The following is a 23651-nucleotide window of genomic DNA, read 5'->3' as shown; positions in this document are numbered from 1 at the left end:
GGTTTTTATTTGATACACTAGTGGAAGAGAAATTACTAAGGAACAACAGCAAGAATTAACCTGATGGAAGTGACTCATTAATAAAAATGAACCATCTTTGCAGAAACATTTTCAATGGGCATGAAATGATATTTCAGTCAGATTGGAATTCAGATTGGAATGGAGAATATTGGTCCTTGTCATGTTGCACCTTGGCTATTAGATTAAGAGGAAAGTTAAATTGTCACTTAAGTTAATAAAAGTTTTTAGGTATGGATGGATTGCAAGACTAGCTAGTCCAGATTTGGAGATAATGGTTGCATTCTGAGTTTAAGTTACTAGAAATATATATATGATGACAATGATCAGTGATTTGAGAAGAGGAATAAGGAGTTAGAGAATTAGGGATAAAGATTTCAAGAATATGAATACAACATGGTATTCTAACCATGTTGTATTTGAGGAGGTGCTTAGGCTGTCAAAAGAGAAATCAGAAAGATGATGGGTTTTTTCTAGGATTTGCAGCAATTGAAAACTACTGATCAGCACTGACAGCGTGATTATGGAGCATGTTCGGTGCACGTGAGATTTTGGGAGCTTGATTGCTTGACTTTTGAAGTCTATTAAAGTATTTGCAATTGTAGTTTTTAATTTTTCCAAAGACTTGGCCAAATTTGTGTAAATTTTTATGGAAAGAGAAGATGCAGCCAAATAAATTATGCATCTAATGTTTCCAGAAAGGGAAGAAACATAAGAAAGTTTCAGATACTGTACAGTATTTCTGATTTCTTTCTCATAACTGTTATCTTTCACCAAAACAGTGTTCTGTGGAAAGCTGACGTCAGTCTCTTATAGCTGAAATTTCATTCTGGCTTCTGATATCCATGCAACAAAACCAGTACAAAAAGTTCAGCTAAATTCATGTGCTGTTCCAGTCAGCAGATTGAATTTTAGCAAAACTACAGTAGTGGCTGCAATCAATAAATGATCCTATTTTGTGACTCAGATAAGAATTCTGCAGAAATTAAGTTTGTTCTTGAAGGTGGTTTATTAGCATATAGCTGTCTCTCCACCATCACTCAACTTGGGGTTAATGTTGCTTGGATTGGTTGATGTCATCTTACCCCTTATTCAGATGTGTAGATTGAATCGTTCTGGGATGAAAGGACCAAAAAATGAAAGCTGAGATTCTCAGATACCTTATAGAATTGCTGTAAATAAGGTAAAATCAGATGGAAATTATGCCAATGGTATAATAGTAGGTAGGATTTTTTCATCAAAAGACGCATTTTCTCAATGTCACGTGATACTCTATTTGCATAAAATATATACTAATAATAATGATAAAACTTAGCAGACACCAACAGCCCCAAATGCTTGTTACTACGCTGATACGGACCCAGAAGCAGGAGTCATTGCCTTGCTCCAAAAGGTTTATTATCCTTTCCCTGCTGGCGATTCTGTCAACGCACCTGGTGTAAGGGGCAAGGTCTCGGAGAAGTCTGCCGTCGCCCCTTGGCTATTAGTCTCGTTCCTTGTACATGGCAGGCAAAATCCATCTGCTGCGTACTTCTGCTTTATGAAAAGCAAAAACATTTCTATAATAAACCATTTTAATATATGGTATTAATGTCCCTATACAATTCTGAACTTTGAAAGTTCAGGAGGGGGGAGGAGAGCAGGTGCGATAACCATAGTTTTAATTGCTGACTAACATAAATGCAGTTAACAGCTGTTCAGAATGGGACAGGTTTCCTTGATAGTATGAGGTATCTGTGGTTGTGCGAGCAGTGTACGTTTTGACTTTTTTTTTTCCTCTGTGAGTGGGATATTTATTGGTATTTCAGAATATGCAGTATGTTTTATATAAGCATGATAAAAAAAAAAAATTATGTATATAAAATAAACCCCAGCCCTATCTGGTACACTGTATTCTGGTGATTCACATTTTATTTTTTAATGCCTTTTTCCTGTACAGCTAGACACATGAACAATCTATTCTCCTAACAGGACTGCTCATTTATCAGGTGTTCGTTCTTCACTGCATAAAAAAGGTTACCTTCTTTTCTCTCGCATAAAAAGGTTCCGTGTATTTCAAGTGTCATTAGTAGCAGAGCTTTAATATCAAGGTTACTGCACCTTAACTTTCAGCTACATTGAATACAATTATAGACAAACTCTTCAGAGATATTTCAGAGAGACACTTGGAGTGATAAGTCATGCTGGTGGTCTCTGCATAGTTGACAGTACACGGTAATGGGAATTTCTGTTATGTTAGTTCAAACTATCTCCTATAGTCATTGCAAATAAAATGATAGCCATGCTTCAAAGTCTTGGAGGGCTGAAAAACAACTAATATAAGGTAAGAGAAAGTACGGTCATAAAATTAGTTGTTAGTAGCCTGTTTCTTCCATTTACCTGCAAGTGAGACCTTTTATTTCCCTTCATATCCTTGCAGTTGGTTTTGGTGCAAGTATTTAAATATTTTGGTTAAATAAAACACAGAATAGTCAAAATGATCTTTAAACCATGATGTGAAATTTGTTATGGAATAGATGGATGAGATATAATTGGAGGATACTTGTTGTCAAGGGCCTGTAGAGCAAATTGGGTAATCCTGCATGGATGGGCATCCTGGGTGGTGCCTACTCGTTCCATAAGCAGTCTGGCTGACACATACTGCTGTCTTAAAGGAAGGAGTCTTGGTCATTTTCATAACAAAGTACGTGATTTTCTCCATCATCACGTTCCTTTTGATTTCTGCTTTGTTGACAGCACTGTCATCCAATCCACAAATTAATCCTTTAGTTCATACCTCATCTTTTGAGTTTTTTCATCAACGTACCTTATTCAGTTCTGAGTCTTACTGTCTTTCCTTGCATCGTGTATCCTACCATCTCATTTTTTCCAAGGCCATGCTACAGCAGCTGTTGCCAAACCTTTTGATCACCTCCTTTCTTGCCTTTTTTAGACTCCTGTTTACAATACCTGCAACTCACTTCAGTAAGCCAAAAAGCAGACCTTTATGCTACCTCCATTTTACACTCTTCTTTTGGCTTGCTCTGCTTCCATCCCATCAGGTTCAAATGTCTTATTTTTAAAAACTGCAGGTAAAAGTGTAGTACTGCTGTTTTAAGGGAACAGTGGTGGTTCTGTTGTTTCTAGACCACTGGTAGTTGTGCAGAGGTGGGCTTCTTTGTAATCAGCTTTCTTGGAACTGGCCACTGGTCTTCCATTTTTGAATCAGCATTAGAGAATTTAAACCTGTTCTGAATTGTTTGGAAGCTTAGCGTGAAAATAACTTTATAACACTTGTGCATAATGTTTGCTATGTTCTGCTTAGACCTTTAAATTAGCCTGATGGTCTTTGGATTTTATAACGAATCAGGGGCTTGTGCTTGTTTCACATTGCACAGGTTTCATATTTGTTTCATATTTGCTGGTGTCTGCCTGCAAAAATGCCACCTTGTTGGGGTGAGTAGTTTTGTCAGTAATAAAATGAACTGTACAAATGGCAGGTGGTAGAACCAACTTGATGTAAAACATTGTTGTTGATAGAAAACTGTTTACTGTATTTAGTTATCAGAGTACCTATTCAGTTATCATAGACTTGCATTGCCTGGAATTAATGGAATTCTTTTTAATTCTGTAAGCTTTTTTTTTTAAGACCCTATTAAAAAAACCCATGCTTTTTATCTTTCAATCAGTTGCAAAACACAGATAAGATTTGTTGGCTAGTTTAACTAGGAAATTACCTAGGTGGGATTTCCAAACTGGAGATAAGCTATTAACACTGCTCTGCGTTCTTCAGCCACTGACTAAGCATTCACTGAGGATCCAGGGAGTCCAGGCTTGGCTCCCTCAAGTATTTGAAAGGGTGCAAATCCCCAGTACTCCTCTGTCTGAATTTTCAGAAAAATCCTCTTCACACAGGGATATAGGACACCTAGGTCAGGAATGCCCGAGTATGTAATGTTGTTTCCCTCCTAGTAACTTTGTGGAGCAGCAGCTGGAGTCCAGGTGTGCCACCTTTCTCTCCCGTAATCTCCTGGAGACTGACTGACTTTTTTCACTCTATTGCCATCTGGCTGAATGAATAATTCAGCATTTTGTGTAACAGCAGAATAGCTCAGCAGGAGTGGCCGAGGAAGGAGGTGTAAGGAGCTGGCCTTGTGAGCTGGATGGCTGCCTGATGCGAGACCCAGATTTCCAAGTGATGCTCTGTATCCTTCAAAAGAGAAGCTTGGACTGAAAAGCCGGTTCTCGGCAGTCATGTTGTCAGGTGGCACGTCCAGTGCTCAAGTCCTCCCTCTTTCTTGCAGTTTTTTGACTTCCAAACGCTGGCTGTCACTTGGAGTTTGGGGGACATCTGCATGTTTTTAAGCAATAAACATATCCTTGCTTGTGCTGACAAATATTCACATTTGCCCCATTACATCCTTTCACCCACATACCTTCTATCAACACAGAAAGGCAGGAAAATTACTTCCAGCAGTCATTTTCTAGCTGGAAGTCAACATACGCAGCTAGGTAGAAAGGTACTTTAAATCATATCTTATAGGTGTTTTCTCAGTGATGGCACTCTAGTTATTTGAGACAACTGTTTTTCCAACCCGCTGTGAAAGATGAGTTGCCTTTTGGACACTTAAATATTTCGGTGCTGTTAAAGCAGCAAATTGAAGCGCAGATGAGAAAGTTCAAAGCCAAGGCTGAAAGTTTTTAGTTTTATGACTTTTGTCACTTTATGTCACAACCTAATTGTTGTTTTCACTTAGTGTTATTAATTAAGTACTACAGAGTTTGCTCATTTAAAATAGGCTATCTTTCTTCACGACAAATGACAATGAATTTCATTCTTTTTAGTATCCTGTATTAGATAATAGTTGAGAGAATAATAGATTCCAGGGACCTTTGATCCACCATTACTGTAAAATAAAAATACAACTTAATTTTTTTTTTCCTCTGACCATAATGATTTTAACCTTGTGTACTAATTTGAATGGGCTTGTGGGGGCAGAGTCTTAAATGAGACACAAATGAAGGAAAAATTGCTAATGCTGCCACTGTATATCTAATGAGCGCTGTGTAATAAACCATAACCTCTTCAACATTTCTGTGGAAAATGGTGTGATTATTTTGGATGGCTGGCCCTTTGTGTATGGCTCATTACCATCTGGCATAATGTGTATTGATATAGCCTGTAATTGTCAACTCTTATTTGACATGCTGCCTTTAATAAATGTGACTTGCATGGCTAGAACCCCCTAATGGTTATATGGAAAACTGTAATTAAAGAAAATATGTATACTTAGGTAAAATACACACCCTTACATACATAAAATAATTTTGTAGATGGTGTCTGTTTTTCTTTATCTCCTGTTCTTTGTGGGAATACTTGCATGTATTCCCAGGTTAGTGCAGCGCCAAATACATTGCATTACCAATGTGGATACCTAAATACGCGAAGACAGACATAAATCCTGAATGTAGGTTGTTTCCTCTTGCAAAACTTGCTTAAAACGAATTTTGAAATGTTTATTCTCTACATGGAGTAAGATAGAATTAAACCCGATATACTTGTGGTTCCCAGCCTGCTGGTGGCTTTGGATGCTCCTGTGCTAGGAATGGGAGGTAACTGTAATGGGCAAAGTGGCTCTGGTTTTGATGTATCTCCTGAATAAGGTGGCCAAAGTAAATGCATTTGAAAACCCCAATGCTGAAAGCATCTATACCTCCTTAAAAGAAAACGGGGTGCTGGCCAATAGTAAGTTTTCAGATACTGGGACAACGTTAACTGCTGCCAAATCTAAGTTGTCTTCTGTTTATTTTCTGAAAAGTTTCCTTCCCTTGGCTTTACAGTTTGTGAATACATGAATAACTAAGGAGACATCATTTTGCTAGTCCGATTGGCTTGCAATACAAAACAGGCTATAGGATTTCCCCAACTTTAATTAGCTCTAATACTTGTGCTTAAGTGGGATTTCATCAGGTGTTGTCTTCAACTTTGCCAGTGTTGAAGAATCCATCATTACTCTTTGTAATAGATTTTGGAAAGTGCTTTCACCTGCATCTTATTTTATCTTTGCTTGAAAATCTTGAGTATTTTCTTCTCTTGAATTTGTTTTCTATAGTGTAGATACTTAAACCTTCTTGAAATGGCTGTGACCAACTCAATCCACAAATTCAGTATCAGCCTTCTCATTACATTAAATAGATTTAGTTTCTCGCTTTGTATGTTTTCTGTTACTCTGATTGCTAGTGTAACTCTTCTCCAAACTTCTTCCTGCTTTCTCAAATTCTTCCTGAATGAAGTTTCCGAGTGATGATTTTTACTGGCATTGGAAACCCAGGGTTGACAGAAATGCTACTTTTGCTAGTATTCTTCCCTTAAATCATCAGTGGATCCTATTAGCCTTTTTGACCACAGTGGTATCCTGTATCTTAGCTGATTATCTGGGATGATCTGTTCCTTCACCCACCTTCCACCCTTTTCCAAACCTTGAGTGTTTTCTTCCCGAAAGAGTCCCTTGTCCTGTATGTATATGGTCTGCTTTCTGTAGCTCTAGCTCCGGTTTTTGGTTGATCTTTTTTTGCAATGCATATTTGCAATTGAGTAAAGCATGTTGAACCAGCTCGGTTGACTCTGTATTGAGGATGATTCATTCTCTTTGCTGTTTATCAGCTATGTCATTCTTTTTCTGTTGCCTTCCCTCCTGAGTGCAAGTTCTCTGGACCTGCTGACTATAAAATCTTAACAACCGCTGCTATTCACAAGCATTACTATTCACTACTGGGCTAATAGATAGTTATATCTGGTCGTGTAAATATATTGCTTAAAAATATAACAAGTTTTCTAAAATCCCTTGCCTTTGTATTGTTATGTTTCTGCCCACCCTCACCTAATGGACCAATGCAGTTCTTAAAATTCTTCGTGGCTTTGAGGGTTTTTTAGTACATCCTTTTTAAAATGCCTTTGCTCAGCTTCCTGTCCATCTCTGCATTTTCTTGTTCATTCCTTTATCAATTTTCTTCCTTGCCTAGTTTCTCTGATTTGCATTTGTTGCTATCAGTTTTCCAGTTTGTTTGAACTAAAGAGGGAGGGAATTATAGCTGGTTTGGCTTCATCTAAGCCATGATTTTTTGGCTTTTTGTTTTGTTTTTAATCAGCTTAGTCTTTTTAATAGGGGAATTGTGGCTTTTTGGTCATATAGCAAAATATTCTTGAATAGTTTCCAAAATCTATTCACATTTTTCTGTTTTATTTATCTAACTGATTCAGCTTGTTTTATAATTTAAAATATCGCCTATGCATAATATTATATACTTCTGAATATTATATGTCATTTTTATAAAGAATGTTTGTATACTGCTATGGTTTTGATTATATTGTTTTCATATAACAAATGTATTGAGCTCATGTTCACTTGTACCTAAATTTTTATGAACTCTTTGTAGCAAATTAAAGTTTTAATAGAGAATTCAAGTTGAATGCAACATTTCTTGAGCTAGGAAATTTCCTTTTAGAAATTCAAGATAGTGAATTATATTGCCGATATACATTATTCAAAGTAAATTCTCATGTAGTATCTGCATCTTTATTTACATAATGAGAGAAGTAGCGCTTTAAAGAAGTAAACATCTTAACTTTTGATGTGACTTGATATAGTACTTGATATGGTCTACATAACTGTTAATACATTCATTTCAACTTGTCTTTTATTTATTAGAAGTTTAAGTCTTGATAATTGCCTTATAAACAGATAATTTTGCATTTGACAGCTTTACTTCATTTTGGAAATGTGAGTCTTCCCATTGGGATAACCAGTGATTTTTAAAAAGGGAATTATGGTATGTGATTTTAATAATGCCAAATTTTAATAAATTTGACAATATGCTTATAAATTAGTAGCTCTAATTTTTATTACTGATTTCTTAGCATCAGTGTTCAAGTAATCCAAGAAATCTCTTTCTCCAAATATCTTATTAATATTTTTTTTTCTTTACATCTTCAGGGGAGTAGTCTTGTTTTTTGTTTGGTTTGATTTGTTAAGCTAAGGTAGCCAGCCCTCCTTTAAAAAAAAAACCAAAACAAAAAACAAAACAAAACATAAAACCTGAACTGTAAAGTCACCTTTTTTTAAAAATATTTATGTAAATACTGGCTCATTTCTACAGTCTACTTTTTCTTTCCTAGCAGTGTCGAAAGGGTCTCTAAGAAAAGGAAAAGTAATTGATGTCTCCCTTTTTAACACTTTCTAGTGCATATGAAATCTGTAATAACTGAAATAGGATGTGAAGCTATTTAAGTTTCTCATATCCTTGTCTATGGGGCTTACCAAACATAGCTAGGCTTGCCACCGCATCTCACGTCTGGTTTGAGCAATGCAAATGTTCTTTTAATACCTGTCCCTTGCAAAATGTCCTTTGCATCCTTCTTGCTATAAAAGCCCTAACATGACAAGGACTGTCTTTATGGCGAGTGTTTCTGGATTCTTACCTTGTCAGCCCAGCCCGCCTGCTCCTGATCTGTTCATTCAGCTGGATTGTTACTGGTTTTCTGGATCTTACAATGGTTAGATACTTCTTACTGTGCAGGCTTCCTCTTGATATTCTCTTCTTTATTGGTCCCAGCCTGCATGTCTGCCTCCAAGTCCTGGAAAAATCAGTTTGACTTATTGATGCTGGTGGTATTCTTCTGCTGGCTTCTCTGATTAACAGAACTTGGGGTAGTGTTTCTTACCAGATCTTTGTCTAGGTTCTCTCACCTGCTTCCCAGAATTGATGCTTTTGCTTCTGGGCTGGTAATATTTTTTTTTTTTTTTTTTTTTAGCCTGTGTGCTTTGAAAGGGGTATTGCCGTGATGGTGCCATCCAGCACAAGAAAAATGTGCTGTGCTGTAGGTTGTGATCACTGTTACTTTGCTGGCCACTGATGCCAAATACGGGAGTAAGCCAGACAGAGCCTTCATACACTGAAGTTTACCAGTTAGGGCTTCATTTTGCTGGGAGTTGATGATGCAAATGTGGAGCATTTGCAGTCCGAGGTGTTGCAGCAGCAGGATGTTGCAGCTACCGCATTAGTTTATAAGGGCAGATACAAAAGTTTTCTTGAAGTCTGCTCAGCAGACTTCCTTCTCAGTTTATCAAAGTTCACCAAAACATACTTGAATGTCAATGATCTGTGTGACTTCATTGGGGGAGGAGAGCAAAGAGGAAGAAATTGCACTTGTTTTTCTTTTTGTGGGATCTAATTGTCTATATACCTTAATTTTGCATTTTTCTAGTATTTTCCTGCAAGCTGGTGTTTCACAGTCCTAGAGTCAATATAGTTCCAATTGACCTTGCTGAAGAGTTGTTTAATTATTTGTGAAGTTAGTGTTTCCTTTGTACTTTCCAGGATGACATTTGCAGCTTATGAGGAGCTCATAACCTAAGGGATACTTTATAGCAAGCATTTTACAGAGATTTAGGTTAGTTACACTGGTACTAAAAGTGCAGGAACAAGGAGTAAAGAGCAGAAAAACAAGAGGCAGCTTAGATGCTGCTCCCTTTTACACGCCACTGGCAAGAAAAATCTGAATTAAGATTTTCATGAAGTAAAGAGTAGGGCGAAAAAAGAAGAGCGCCAAGAACAAGTCTGAGGAGCTTAACAAAGACTGGAAGAGCGGGGGTAAAAAGTATTCACTGAAGTGCTAGATAGTAGTTGGCTTGAAAGGGTAATGAGCCAATATGTCCTGTTTTCCTCTTTACAGAAACAGAGGTTGTAGTGTCTCCATCCTTGGAGATATTAAAAAGCTGCCTGAACGTGGTCCTGGGTGACTGCCTCTAGGTGGCCCTGCTTGAGCAGCAGAGTTGGACCAGATGACCTCCAGAGGTCCCTTCCAACCTCAACCATTCTGGTATTCTCTTAGTTGAGGAGGGGAGGGGGGCCTGTGTTTCACAATTAACTCTGCTTAAATAATGCACCTAACAGCAGAACTTGTGCCTGTTTGACTGTGACCCATCAAACCATCTTAATAGGGTCCTCCAGGTACTGTCCAAGCCTCTGTACCACACTCTTTGGAACAACATTACTGCATGGGGGTTGATTTTTGGAAGGGGAGAAAGAAAAGGAGATCAAGGGACATGTGGAGCTCAAAACAGTATCGTCTCTTGAAACATGTCTCTGGGGCAGTTGGTGGTGGTTTGCAGGGAGTTCTTCCTTCGCTGGCGAAGGCCATGAAAGACAGATGGAAGTATTTTGGCATTTTGTGAAAAAGTGTTCCTTATTCTTAGCCTGCTTCCATTTAGAGACTTCGTGTGTTTTAAAAATGTTGACTATTTTCTCAGTACTACCTTGCTATGTAAGCAATTCTTGTGGCAACCACTTCTTTGTTGTGTGAACATGGGCTTTGGAGCGGGAACAGGATGGAAGCAGTAGGAGTTCGTAATCCTGTTGCCCTGTTGTTTCCGCTTTTGTACTCTGTCGTATGTTGTTGTAAGTCCAGCATTGCATAAACATTAATTTTTTGTATTTTGGGATTAGCTGCTTTCCAATACAAAATTATTTAATCACTGAATTGTGCTTCAGATCGAGAAAGCTGAATATAGCATTGCTTTAGCCATTCAATAGCAACTTAATAACAGTGGGGAGTTTTTTGTTGGATGTTTGAGAGAGTTGTGTCAAGAACCCTCCTGTATCCGTAGCAGCACTGTGGACTTCTTAGTTGCGCCTCGGTATTATGGGGGTTGTCACAAAAAAATTGAAGAAACCTTTGCCTGGGATTTCTGCAATAGCTTTGGTTCTTTCTTATATTTTTAGTTTGCTGGAGAGAAAGGGTGGAAGAGCGGTGTATAAGAACAGAATTGGATGCAGATTATCTGCTTAATATGGTTCTCGTTAGCACAAATAATATGAATACCGTTTGGAGAACAAACGGATTACTGAAAAAGAAATGAAAACATCCAGATCCTGAGCATTTGGAAAGCATGACACTGATGTATTTGTGTAACCTTTTCATGAAGAGCGATGCTGAAGTCAAAGAGGGGATTTTGATTTCCTTCATTAAAAGCTTATTAAACGAAGAAATAGGACAGTCGTTGTTTTGCTTCAATAGTTGGGGGTCAGAGGGGCGGGCCTGATCTCCTCAGGATATTAATGCCTGCTTTCAGCTGGGGGAAATGAGCCGTCGCTTGAGTTAGCTGCAGCTTTATGTGCTCGTCACTAGGGATCCCCATATGTCCTGGGATCTGCGGCAGTCGGAAACGGCAGAGCTCGGCAGCAGGGAGCAGAGGGCTCTCATTGCTATTCATAACAGGTAGCTTGGCTCAATCTGCCCAGAGCAAGTCTGTTTAATGTTGATCAGCTGTCCATCTGATAAACGGAATTGATATGGACATTTCCTCCAAGGGCTGCCCTGACAATGACAGCAGGAGCATCGGGATGTCTTGTTAGTCTTTTTCTCCGAGCTTGAAATTTTATTAACCCTTTGTTAGAGCCGAGCCAAGCGTGATTACAATACTGCGGCTGTAGGTTGTGTGACTTTCTCCCTCGCCTCTTTGAAAAACAGCATCAACCTTCAATTTTGTTGTCTACATGGAGAATGGCTAGCTGTTTTGTTTTCAGATTGGTTTTTCTCTGCATGGAGCAAAAATTGTGAATTATAAAGGCAGCTTTTAAAACAGCTTAGATTTTTTATGTGTGACAAAATATGTTGGGAACCTCTGTTTATTCTCTCCCCCAGCTTGTCTACCTTTTGCATGCCTGCCCAGGCTGTGTGGCTCTGCTACCTCTTCTCTTTTGCTAATTGGCACAGATCATTGGCCTGAAACAGTTGCTGCTGGGGCTCTTTGCAGGTCAGATATATTTGGGGCAGAAGATTATTTTAGATTAATGTCATGCGGGGCGGGTGTAACACATCTGCACTGTCCAGAGGAAACAGTATTCATTTACTCAGTACTGTGCCAGTACTGAGACAGAATCTAACCTGAGCACGTATCAGCAGGTATATGCGTATGTGAAGGTATGGAGCAGTTTGGTTATTCAATGAATCAGTGCTTGGCCACTTTTGAATAAGCACAGGGAGCATAACGTGCTTTTCTACTAGGTTGCAATTTAATTTGAACTTTAAGGCCATCTTTTAGCCATCTGTCTAATTGAGGGCATGCATTGCGTTTTTGCTCATGTGTGAAGTCTCCATGACATAAAGGGAACTGCTTGAGTCAGAAAAGATGTGAATGTGCTGAAGATTTCGTAAGCGAGGAGCCTATGTGTATCTAGGTTTGCAGCGTTAAGAAGACGCTCCAGTGTGTTGCTCTATTCCCCCTTCCCCTTGTTGCTGCTCAGTTATTATGTCTGTTCGTCACCCTAGTTCTGAGCTAAGGTGACTTCTCAGGGCTCCTTGGAGTGACAGTCACTATCAGGGGCTACAGGGTTGAATTGCAGGAGGAGGGGAGAAGAGGACTGTGCTAATGACTCTTTTCATGCCCTTTCCAAAAAATGAAAATAAATAGAGGGCAAGCCTCTATGGGATAACTTCTGTGGCAAGCCTCTCAGAGGGATTTGAAACCCCTAAATTCAGAATGTTTGGAATAAGAAGTGGTTTGTAAACCTGTCCAAAGAGGTTTACCCTTTGCTGGGTATTAGGTATGGGTATTAGGTATTGCTGGTATAGGATTGCCTCTTTGCTGGACAATAACCTTTGCTTCTTCTGACTAAAACAAGTGAAATATCATTAGTACACAGTTTTAAAATGTTCAGCTGTTTCTCCTCTCCCCCCTACACCCTTCCCCCTTGGTATTATTGAACTGCAAGGTATCTTGTTATTAATTTAACTCTAATTTGAGCAGCCATTGACTGCAGCATTCTTACGGTGTTCGGATCAGCTTGCTTGCGACTCCCCTGCTGATACATCCTTTGTTCCTTCCCATCAGTACTTTCTGCTTGGCATTTTCTTCATGTCAGTGTCCCTCAAGCTTCTAGAAGACAAAACAAAAAAAGAAAGCACCATGAGGGACTGTATTGATTACTTAGGGGTTTTTTTTGCGAAAGATTTCTAACAAAGGACAGCGTTTCTCCAAATGGAACCTGTGGTACCTGCGGCTTACCTGGAAATACTTAGAGGCCTGATGAGATACTTCTCTCGGCTTAACACTTCCCAGTTGTGGCTTCTAGAGGTAAATAGAACCACTACATGATAATTAATAAAATATATGTTTAGTACACAGCATGACCTGTGGGGTTTTTTTTCCCCTAAGGATCTATATTTTTATTCGTGGCGTCAAAAATAATTGTACTTTTTCTTTGCTTTCAGTCAACGAAGTCTGGCCGAGATTACGGAACTGATCCACACTGCCTTTCTGGTGCATCGTGGCATAGTAAATATTGGTGAGCTCAAGTCATGCGATGGCCCGCTGAAGGATATGCAGTTTGGAAATAAAATGGCTGTTTTGAGTGGAGATTTTCTTCTAGCAAATGCTTGCACAAGCCTTGCGCAGTTGCAGAATACAAAGGTAAAAAGAAAAAAATTCCTCTACTGCCAGAGCAAGTAACTATTAGTGAGTCTTCCAAAAGAGAGGTCCTTTAAAAAATCAGCGTTTACGATATGTATGTATACATGGAGCATCCTTTAAAAATCAGCATACTTACATTGTAGTTGTAGACGGATTGACAGGCTGCTGCTGCTGTGAAATGTTTACCACTGTCCTGTAGAATTACTGTGGTGAGGCCTTTAGTACACATTCTGAAGCAATGTAGCCACAGGTAGTAATGGATGAGTGGTTAATTTGGTGAATTTAACGTATATGCAGTGGCATCCTCATGACATGATGGAATACAACACCTCTGGCAGATGGCCAGCTGAAGACATGTTTGGTTTGTTATTTTGTTTTACCTTGTTCTTTGTGAAGGGTTTGTCTGTCTTAGGGAATTCTTGGGGGAAAAGGCTTCATTTCTTTGTCTATACAGCACTCAGGTGACTTTTTACTCTTAATGAAATTGTTTTGTTAGGCATTTGGACGCCCCTGAGTATTGGATTGCCCTATTAACGTGGACGTACTGGTTTCTAAAGGGCAGCTGCAATCCAGCTGCTCAGCCAAACTGTTTGAAACTTTACAGGGAAATGTTTTTCATGACAAATGAATTCTATATATGTGTGATCTTAGAAAATGAGACTGATGGAGACCTTAAGAGATCATCTCTGTAGTCAGTTCTTTTCCCCAGACAGGATCAGCTACACCAAATATTCCTGACATATGTTTGTCTAGCTTGTTCTTAAAACCTTCCGTGGTGGAGAGAGATTCCTGGGCATCCCTGTGCCAGTCTAGTGTAACACCTGACTACGTGTATGGCTGTGCGTGACTGTGTGTGCGCCATTCCAGTGGAAACAGAGAACAATTCTTCTTTGCAGGGGTACTTTTTGTATGTCTGAAGATTGCTGCCATATCGTAATGTAAAATAAATATTCGTCACACGTGCAATTGTCAATAATCGACATAGTTTTAATCCTGAGCTGAAGGAGTCTATTGTTTTTAGATTCTCATGCTAAAGCTCCTCGTGATGCTAGTTGAGTATTTCTGTACTGCTTTGATCATAAGTGTGACAGTTTCTCTCAAAAGTGGTGTCATCTTGTAACATGGAGCTGAGATTCAGGAGAAGAGACAGAAAATTAGATGTCAGTCTGCTGGAATAGTGGGTTAAGCCATTATGGTGGTAACTGGAAGTAGGTATTAAAAAAAAATTTTAAATAATGCAAAATTTTAGTCATACCATAACCAAAATGGGGTGCAATTGATTTCACTAATTATTGTTGATTTGTATCCGTTCTTTTTTTTTTTTTTAGTACTTAGTAAGATTCTCAAGACAGACCAAAGGATTTAACCCTGCATCAATTTTTTGTTTCAACATAAGAGGAAACTGTTATAAAATGTAGCACCTATTACTTTGCATTTAGTACATCATTAAGTATTGCAGCAGCAATGTATAATCCCTGAAGACTTGCCAGGAAACAAGCCTACAGTGAAATGAAGCACAAGTGCAAAGAAATACTTTTTTTTTTTCTTTTTTTTTTTTCTTTTTTTTTAAAGCAATCATTATACTGCATGTCGGAAAATTCTGCCAAAACATTTTAGCACTTTTTTTCATTTTTCTGACATCTAAATACTTTCATAGCTTCTACATACGATAAGTGGGATGCCATTATGGAAACTGATTGACTTAGTAAATTATTCTTTTTCATACGTCTAACCCTACTAGCAAAGTTAGAAAAATTGAAGTACAAGCTATAGAAATCTCTTGACAGGTGCAATGATTTAAACATACTGTATTTATTCTTTTGTAAATGATGAATTTTCAAATCTGGCATCTGTTTTTCAGCAGTGTGAAATAACTGTGACTTTTTTCCTTCATAATGTTTTGTTTTCTTTGATGTACAAAGTAAAAATCACAGTACCGCTTTTTTGCTGGCATTTATTTGGTAGCTCAGCAAATAGGCTAATGAAATGAGCAGCATTGTATTGTACATGGTACTGACCATGGTAGGCTGTAACCTCTATAGACATGCATAGCTGTTGCATAGACTAGAATTTAAACTAAAGGGGTTTTTAATATTAGCTGAAACCACTGTTACCACGATAATTTTATTGTGCTGTTAAACTCTTGTCTAAGCTTGTGTATGATGCATTTATCTCTGTGCTTCTCTCGGGGCTGACAATTAGAGGTGAAATTCTGTAGTCGTAATGAAATGCAGAGCTATTTTGTAATTGCCAAGGGTAAAATTAGCAAAGTCAATTATTTTCCCTTAGGCTTTTCCCTGTAGATATTAAAAGGCTGCAAGGTAATTGCCTTAGGTAACACTTTGATTTTTAAATAACATTAAATATAGGAATTGTTGTTGTTAATTCGTAATAATTTTCCTCTTCTTGCTACTGTTGTAGAATATAACTGTAATGATGTTAACAAGATTCAAGGCTCAGGGTTTGTGGTTTTGGGGGTTTCTTTTAAACTAGTGCTCATGCTTCTCATATGTTTGCTAAAGTTATGCAAAAGAAGGGTTTGGGGGGTGTTTGGTTTTCTTGTTTTGTTTTTTTTTAATATCTGAGGTACAAGGGCTCAAGATTTCTTGAAATGTCAGTTAGGAAGCCTCCTGTAAGATAAATTCTGCTGTTGTGCTATTATAAAGTCATCTAAAATTTTGTTTTTTGAACACACAATAATGCAGAAGAAAGCATTCTCATTTTCTATTTTGGGAAGTTATGAGACATTAATTATGATTACAAAGTTAGTATTGACTGAGGCTTAAAGTACTAAAGGGCAGATGCAACTGCATGCTACATTTTTGTAGTCATGGCAAAGTTCTACATTTATTCAGATAATAAAAACTGTTTAAAATGAACAGTAATTTCTTCAAAAAACTTTCATAGCTACAAAGCATTAGATTGATCAGATCACATGTATTTACAATTCTTTTGTACATTCATGTTAAGTTTTTGATCACCTTATATAAACTATCCTTTTTTTTGGTCTATTTTGTATTTTGGATGGTGACTTTTCTTGGCCTGCTGATTGCAGTGATAAGTTATGTTATCGATTGAAGATAATATAGATATAACCTTACTTCAGAACTGCATCCTGTAGTAGATTGGACATTGCTGATCCAGGGATTTTAGAACAGAATTGAGCCCCAAGAGGAATTGGACTGGGATTGGATCTTTTAGTAGTTGGTATATCAGCAGTGGGTATAGGAATGGTGAAGCTTTGACAAGGAAGGCCATGGTTGGTTTTTGCTACTTAAATAACAACACTGTAATGCCTGGTAATGTGCTGATTTATTGGGTTGGGGTGTGTTTATATGGGATGATGGGGTTATTTTGATGGGTTTTCTCATTGTGAGGTTGCAGTGTTTTGATACTAGGATTGTGATAAGATCTTTGTACAGTCACCATAAACACGTATATGTGGGAGAAATGGAAAAGTAAATGATGTTTGCTTAACAAAATAAGGTACCTCCCAACAATCTTGTGGGATATGTGACCATATGCAGTTTTAAATAAATATGTGAATAAATTATTAAGAAGTGTAAAAGGATATGTTTAAGGGTTGATTCTTTGTTGCCATCTGAAGGTAATATATCTTTAACATTTGTTATCTTGCTTTGCCTAGCCAAGGATGTGGGGGTGAAACTGCTAACAGCAAGTTTTGTTGCATGGAAGTGCTGCTTTGACTCTGATAGCAGAAAGTATTAGTTTTGTCTTTGGTTTCTGCTTAAGTACCCTTCACTTGTAATATTTTTAGGGTGGCATTCAGCTGCAAATATAGCAAAAGTAACACGCATTAATTGGCATTTTTGTCACCTGTCAGCCAGATACGTGATATGGACGTTTTAACACAAGTGATGTGTGAATATTGATCACGATATTATCAAATAATATGCTTTTTCAGAGTAGGTCACAGATAAGCTGGAACAAACCTCTTGCAGCATTAAAGCTGGAGCTTCCTAGAGCATCTGAATCATCAGTTGTCTTATGCAACTATGGAGAGGGTGCATAAAAGATGTAATTGTGACCAGTTTTGATCCTCCCACACTCTGAAGACAGTGATACGTAGAACTTCAGAAGGATGAAATGATGCATTTTAGTGCAATGCCTACTGTAATGTGCTGGTGACTAAAGAAGATGATAAAATAATCTGTAAATTCATTGCTTGCAACTCTATAAACTGATAGGAAGGCATCCCTTTGTATTTAAAAAAACCCCCACAAACAAACCAACCAACCAAAACCAAACCACCAAAAACCAACATATCCAAAACAAAAAATAAACCTCCCCAAAAAAGAAATGAAGAAAAAAAGAAAAAGCCTAGCCCAAGAACCTGAAATACATGTAATGGTAGTGTTCTCTGTAATTCTTACTGAAATCTTAAGAATGACTCTATTTTTCCCACTATAATTCAGTGAGCTCTTGTTGGAATGATTAAACTGTTCACAGAAGCACTTCAAAATCTACAGCCTGAAAGCTTGGAATTGAATTTAAGAATCTTGCCTGTCAATGCAGAGCTCTGCCAGAAGACCACATTATAGAGCATTGTTTTATTAAGCATTATTTGTTTATAAATAAACAATAGCACAGATGTAGTACTTATATAGTGGATGCATTTCCTTATGTTAAGTTTATGTATTCCTAAAGGCATAAATGTGTTGTTGACAAAATAGGCCTTGTGTTTGCATAAACATCAAGTTATTCATGTAAGTCTTCCTATTGCAACAATCTGAACGTACACTGTGTTTCATAAAAGAATTGCTTATCCTGAACTATGGTTTCTACTTCTGTAGCATCAGTTGTGGTCCTATGGGGAAGGCTCAGTTTTGAACTTGAGGGACTTGGTTCCTTGCTGACCAGTGAAAGATATGGAGAGTATCCCCTTTCTGGAATTATGCCAGTTGCTCTTTTGATGTAAATTGATATTTTTGAGAATTGACAAACAAGTCAGTTAGAATCTACAGTTATAATTTTTAAATAACTTTTAAGAAAGGTAGTACTTGTATCAGGCTTTTTCTTTTCCTGAATGATGTCAAGAGAAGAATATATTTTAAGTACTAAAATAATGAAAAATCGTGGATTGGCTAAAGAAATGATTCCGAGGATCAGTGGCAGTTTTCTGGTCCTCTCTTCAAAACTGAAAACTTATTCTAAAGAACATGAAGAGTGCATACCATCAAGAATCCTGTAAGAAATATCCTTTTTAAAAGGAAATGTCATGTTGGCTATGTAAAGGCAGCCATTAGCAGCCACTGACTTGTAATAGGTCCAAATTACTGTCCCTCAGAACAGCGCTTTTCATTTTGTTTGGGTGAGTAGAAGGTGCTTTTTGGTAAATGTAGTTGTGAGATGAGTTATTTTCAGAGCAATGAAAGTTATTTTGAAAGACCTATTCTTCATTGTTTTCTCTGGTGGAAAATCTTAACCATAAATACCCACTAGGTGTATTTACATTATATTTTACATAAAATAAACAAAGACCATTAATCTGAATTTTCCTTCTGAGATTCAGTAGCTATATTGAGAAGGCAGGATGGAAAAACCATGGAAGAAAGGTGAGAACCAGAAGTAATGTGTTTGCTCCCAGTTACATTGTTAAAATAGAAAACTGAAGCTGATAAAACCATTTTCAAATTGTGTATATATTTTTAATTATTCTTAATTCTTCACCTCTGCTCACTTACCTACGTCCTTTTTCTTCCCTGATACAAATTGCTGTTAGAGATGAGTACCTTAAAAATTATCAGCTCACAGAGCCGCTAGGTGACACTGAGGCATTAATTTGGTAAGAGACAGAGATCAGATTGGATTAAGAGACCCAGGTTATAAAGTTTGATGGTGAAGTTGAGTTCTTGAGAGAAAAAAAAAATGAAGAAAAACAACCTTCAAATTTTTTTTCTAGAGAACAGGCTAAAGAGCTTTTCTGAAGTACGTTATTATGTCTGTCTTGCTGTACCTTCCCCTGAGGCACTGTTTGATGGTGACGTACTGGACTAGATAGGGAGTAGGATAGTACCTATTTTGCTGAGTATTTTTATCCTAGTTTAGTATTTTAGAGTGCCACGGGAGCGTGTCTCAAAACCAGACATTACTGAAAAATACAGATAAGTTGAAAGAGCTCTGAACTGATTTATGGAAAAGTACACTTAAGGAACACTGTTTTATCTGGGAAATGGGGGAGAAGTAAACCAAGGAAGAATTGTAATGTTTTTCAACCTTTAACCTAATGTGGGATGACATAAGATAACATAGCCATCATGATTGCATTATTACAAAATAAAGCTCTTCTTTGGGCACCCCTAAATAAGAAGTTCTGTATCTTAAAATATTGAGAAACGTACCCAATATTGGCATACAACTTAGCATAGATTTTATTGGAGAATGCAAGCACACTTTCAGTACTGAGAAATACGTCATTATGATTCATACATAATTATGAATAAATTCTTAAGGAAACTGTTATTTGTTTTAATTTAGGGTGCACCAAAACTTACTAATTTGCATCCACTTCTGAGAGGTAAATTTGGTCTTAGTTTACCTTAAAGTAAAACATAAAAGAGATTGTAATTCAAACAAGCTTTATGTCCAGTTAATGGACATGTATTGATTTTTCTGCCCAATGTTCTCAAAGACTGGTTTTTTAGTAAGATTTCTGTACTAAAGGTTTGTTGACAGTCATGTGAAGTTCCTTTGGTAGCAAAAAAGCACTCTTTGTAATAGTTGATGAAAGTTTTTAAGCATTAGGGAAAAAAAAAACCTGTATGTTAGAGATAAAAGGTGAAAATCTATCAGTATCAGTACTTGCTATTCAAATTTTTCCCACGCTACTGCCTTAAAACTTTTGTGTAGCATTCCTGCTGTCATTAGAGGTAACAGTTCTTGTGGTGGTGATGATGATAAAATTGTAGAATGATGCTAGTGAATCTCCTAATTACTGCATTGTGCTCTTCCCATTGCCCCTTTCCGTGCTTGTGTCAGTGGAACAGTTCTTAGCAAGTGCATCATTTGCCTTTGTTTTCAACAAGTAAATTTATAGCCCCTAAAATAACTCCTGAGCAAATGAAGCATTCAGTTTTCTGAATCTTTTGCAGATTTTTTTTTTTATTTCACTTTTGCTATCTATAACCGGTAATATAATTAAATATTTCTAAAATTTCATTACCTTAATGGCTGCGGTTATGTTTGAAAAGTAATTTTTTTGAGAAGTTAAATTAGAGGATTAGGTGACACAGTTTATTAACATATTAATTTAATTGAAATTATAAAAATTAGAGTTAATCTGTAATTGTGGTAATGGGTTAGAAACAGTCTCCTTTTTGATCTGTAAGAGTTCTATTGCATTGCAGTGAATGTCAGTTTTGAGATTACAACCGCTTAACTTTGTTTTGATTCCTAATCAGTGGATTCCTCAAATAGGTCTATCCTTTACCTTAGTGGCCTTTTGCACCTGTACTGGTTTTTAAAGCTAATGCTTATGTTAAGCTTTCCCAAAGCTAGACTCCACTGGGGTTAGTATAGGTCTGTATTGAAAGAGTTTATTTTTCTGTGGTTGTTGGCCATGGTAGTGCTGGAAAATTTTATGTTTAGATTTCAGTCTGTTTTCTGTCCTCCCACTTCTGCATGAAAAAAGAGTTTTAAAAAAAAAGAAGGAAAAAAAAAAAAGACAAAAGAGTGATTTCTGCCACTTCCCTTACGGACATGTATGACTTATAACCAATGCCTTGTAGCAGAATGACTGCTGCAGAACATAGAAGGGCTGAGGTTGAGACAGATATCAAAACACGTAGTCATAAGTATCACTGTGAATCATCAAGTCTAAGATTAAAGCTCTTTCCCAAAAATATATTCAAGAATATTTTTAAAGCATTGAGGCATGGAGCTATCAAGGACAGAATTGTGAGTGTTTGAGATTCTGTCTCAATGCTACGTTAACTGAGCAAGTAACAGTCTCAGGAAAAAGTTATCCACTCAGTTCTGATGAATTTTCAATAGAATACTAAAGATTTTCATACTGGTTTGCACAGTAGTCCATTTAATGTTCTTGCCCCCAAATCGTCTTACTAACAATTTCCTCGACTTCCATCTGAATTTGTCTTCCACATAGGACACATCTTTCTGCTTCTCTGGTCTGCCCAGCAGACCAAAGTCAAAGTTTACTGCTTGAGTTCCTGAACCGAATACCTGTCATTATTCCAGATAAATATTGTCCTCCGCAGAGGTAAAGCACACAGCTACTTCTGACACGAGGTTAAGTAGTTCTTTTTCTGATAGCACTACTGTATGCCTCGTTCTAATTAACAGAATGGTCTGGAAAATACTAATATGCTCTCTATACATGAAAGAGAGAGGGCTTTTCAGAGGTGACTCTTGAGCATCAGTGAAGAAAACTAATTTGAAGAAACTGAAGAAAAAGCTGATTTTGTTGAGAGGAAAGTCAGAGGTCATCCAAGATCTCAAGATAATCGCTATACCTGGGAAATGTGTTCTGGATAGTTGAGGTAGCAGTGTCTGTCCCTCTGTTGTTTGCTACGTTAATGTATGACACTGAATTGGCAGCTGTCTAGTGGTGAAGACAAATGGTTTAGGAGTCAAAAATATTTGCAGGCTTTGATATACATATATATATATATATGCACATATCGTGTATGTGTGTAAATATATAAAAATCAATTTTATTGAATGTTAAGGCCAAATTATGGAAGAAAGGTTCTTATTATATTTTTTTAAAAACGGCAAACCCCTCCATTTTTCAAAGAAGAAATTGCCTTTCAAAGATTTGAGGCAAACATTAAAAAGTGGCTCTGTTTGATATTTCCTTAACTGTTAACAAGAAACTGTATCCAAGATGTTGATGTCTGCCAGAATATGTAGGAAATGGATATTCAAAAGAAAACAAAATCTATTCTAAGCAATTGAAGTAATGAAAACTTGTGGGTACGTGATGTTTTATTCTGCATGAGATCCACACTGTGAGAAAGGACTCTCAAGAGCCAGCAGTTCTGCTGCTTCATTCACCACCTACTTAGAATAGGTATTGTCACTGTCCGGGTTTCTTAAAGCAGAGGTGTTCATTACAGCTCTTTTTTTTCACAGCCATGAATAATCATCAGGGGGGAATTCATTGCTAAATAGCTTTAGCTCATACACAAATTTTAAAATGAAAATGCATTTTCATAAAATTGTGGAAGGTGATGTCCTCCATGAGCAATATTTGCGATGCCAACTTAATTCTTTTTATAGCTGAAGCAGTGGAAGATCACAAGTTCTGTTTTCTTGGCTTTATTTAAAGTCTGTTTCTTAAACATAATAAGATTCATATTGAGGAGTGTGTAGTAGCGTAAAAAGCAATCAAATCTGTTGCTGGTGAAATACTGTCTTAACAATATTATCTCAAACAGCTTTTTTTTTTTTTTTGAGTGAGGACTTAATACATATTAACATCCATCTTTGGATGGGTGGGATCTTAGGACATATTTGGTTCTGGAGGTGGACTTTCATGACAAGATGGTTAATAAACAATTTTGCAGAAGGAGTGGAGATCACAGGGGTTAGTATATAGTCAGCTGGCCACCTGGAATACAACTTCAACAGAGAATACACTTTTTAAAAGAGAAAATAGATTTTTGTGATGATTCAGTTGCAATTCAAAGCTGTTAGCAATAGTGATAAGAATCTAAAATTTGTCTGTATGGCCTTTCTTAGTCTCCTAAGAACTTAACTATTTGTAGAAGGGAAATCTGTTCCCAGTACAATCAGTAAACTGAACCCTTCCTTAAGAGAGTATTTGGCACCAGCCTTGTAGCCTTGGTTTTATTATTTCAAAGAGGAGAAAAGCTTTTATTACTGGTGCTGCAGATGTGAGTATGCAAAATCAGCTGTGGTTCTCCTCCACCTGCTGCTAGTATGACAGAATGGTTGAGGTTGGAAGGGACCTCTTGAGATCATCTAGTCCAAGCCCCCTGCTCAAGCAGGGTCAGCTAGAGCAGATTGCCCAGGACCATGTCCAGGCAGCTTTTGAATATCTCCACAGATGGAGACTTCACAACCCCTTTGGGGAACCTGTTCCATTGTTTGATGCCCTCACAGTAAAGTGTTTTCATGTGTCCAGATGGAATTTCATGTTTTAATTTGTGCCATTGCCTCATCCTGTCAGTGGGCACC

The 23651-nt window shown here is 37.4% G+C and overlaps 1 protein-coding gene across 3 annotated transcripts in view; it reads left to right on the top strand.

Moving 5' to 3' along the window:
- The window catches only part of PDSS2 (decaprenyl diphosphate synthase subunit 2), a 127156-nt gene that overhangs the window by 63756 nt on the left and 39749 nt on the right, over nt 1-23651 (top strand). For all 3 annotated transcript variants that reach the window (XM_075145616.1, XM_075145617.1, XM_075145615.1), the window contains one exon: nt 13271-13469. In XM_075145616.1, the coding sequence (XP_075001717.1) occupies nt 13271-13469 (199 nt within the window). The remainder of the gene's footprint in view (nt 1-13270; nt 13470-23651) is intronic.

Source organism: Calonectris borealis, chromosome 3, assembly GCF_964195595.1.
Source record: "Calonectris borealis chromosome 3, bCalBor7.hap1.2, whole genome shotgun sequence".
In the NCBI taxonomy this organism is placed as follows: domain Eukaryota; kingdom Metazoa; phylum Chordata; class Aves; order Procellariiformes; family Procellariidae; genus Calonectris; species Calonectris borealis.
The sequence above is the reverse complement of the archived record's forward strand: the minus strand, read 5'-3'. Positions and strand labels throughout refer to the sequence as shown.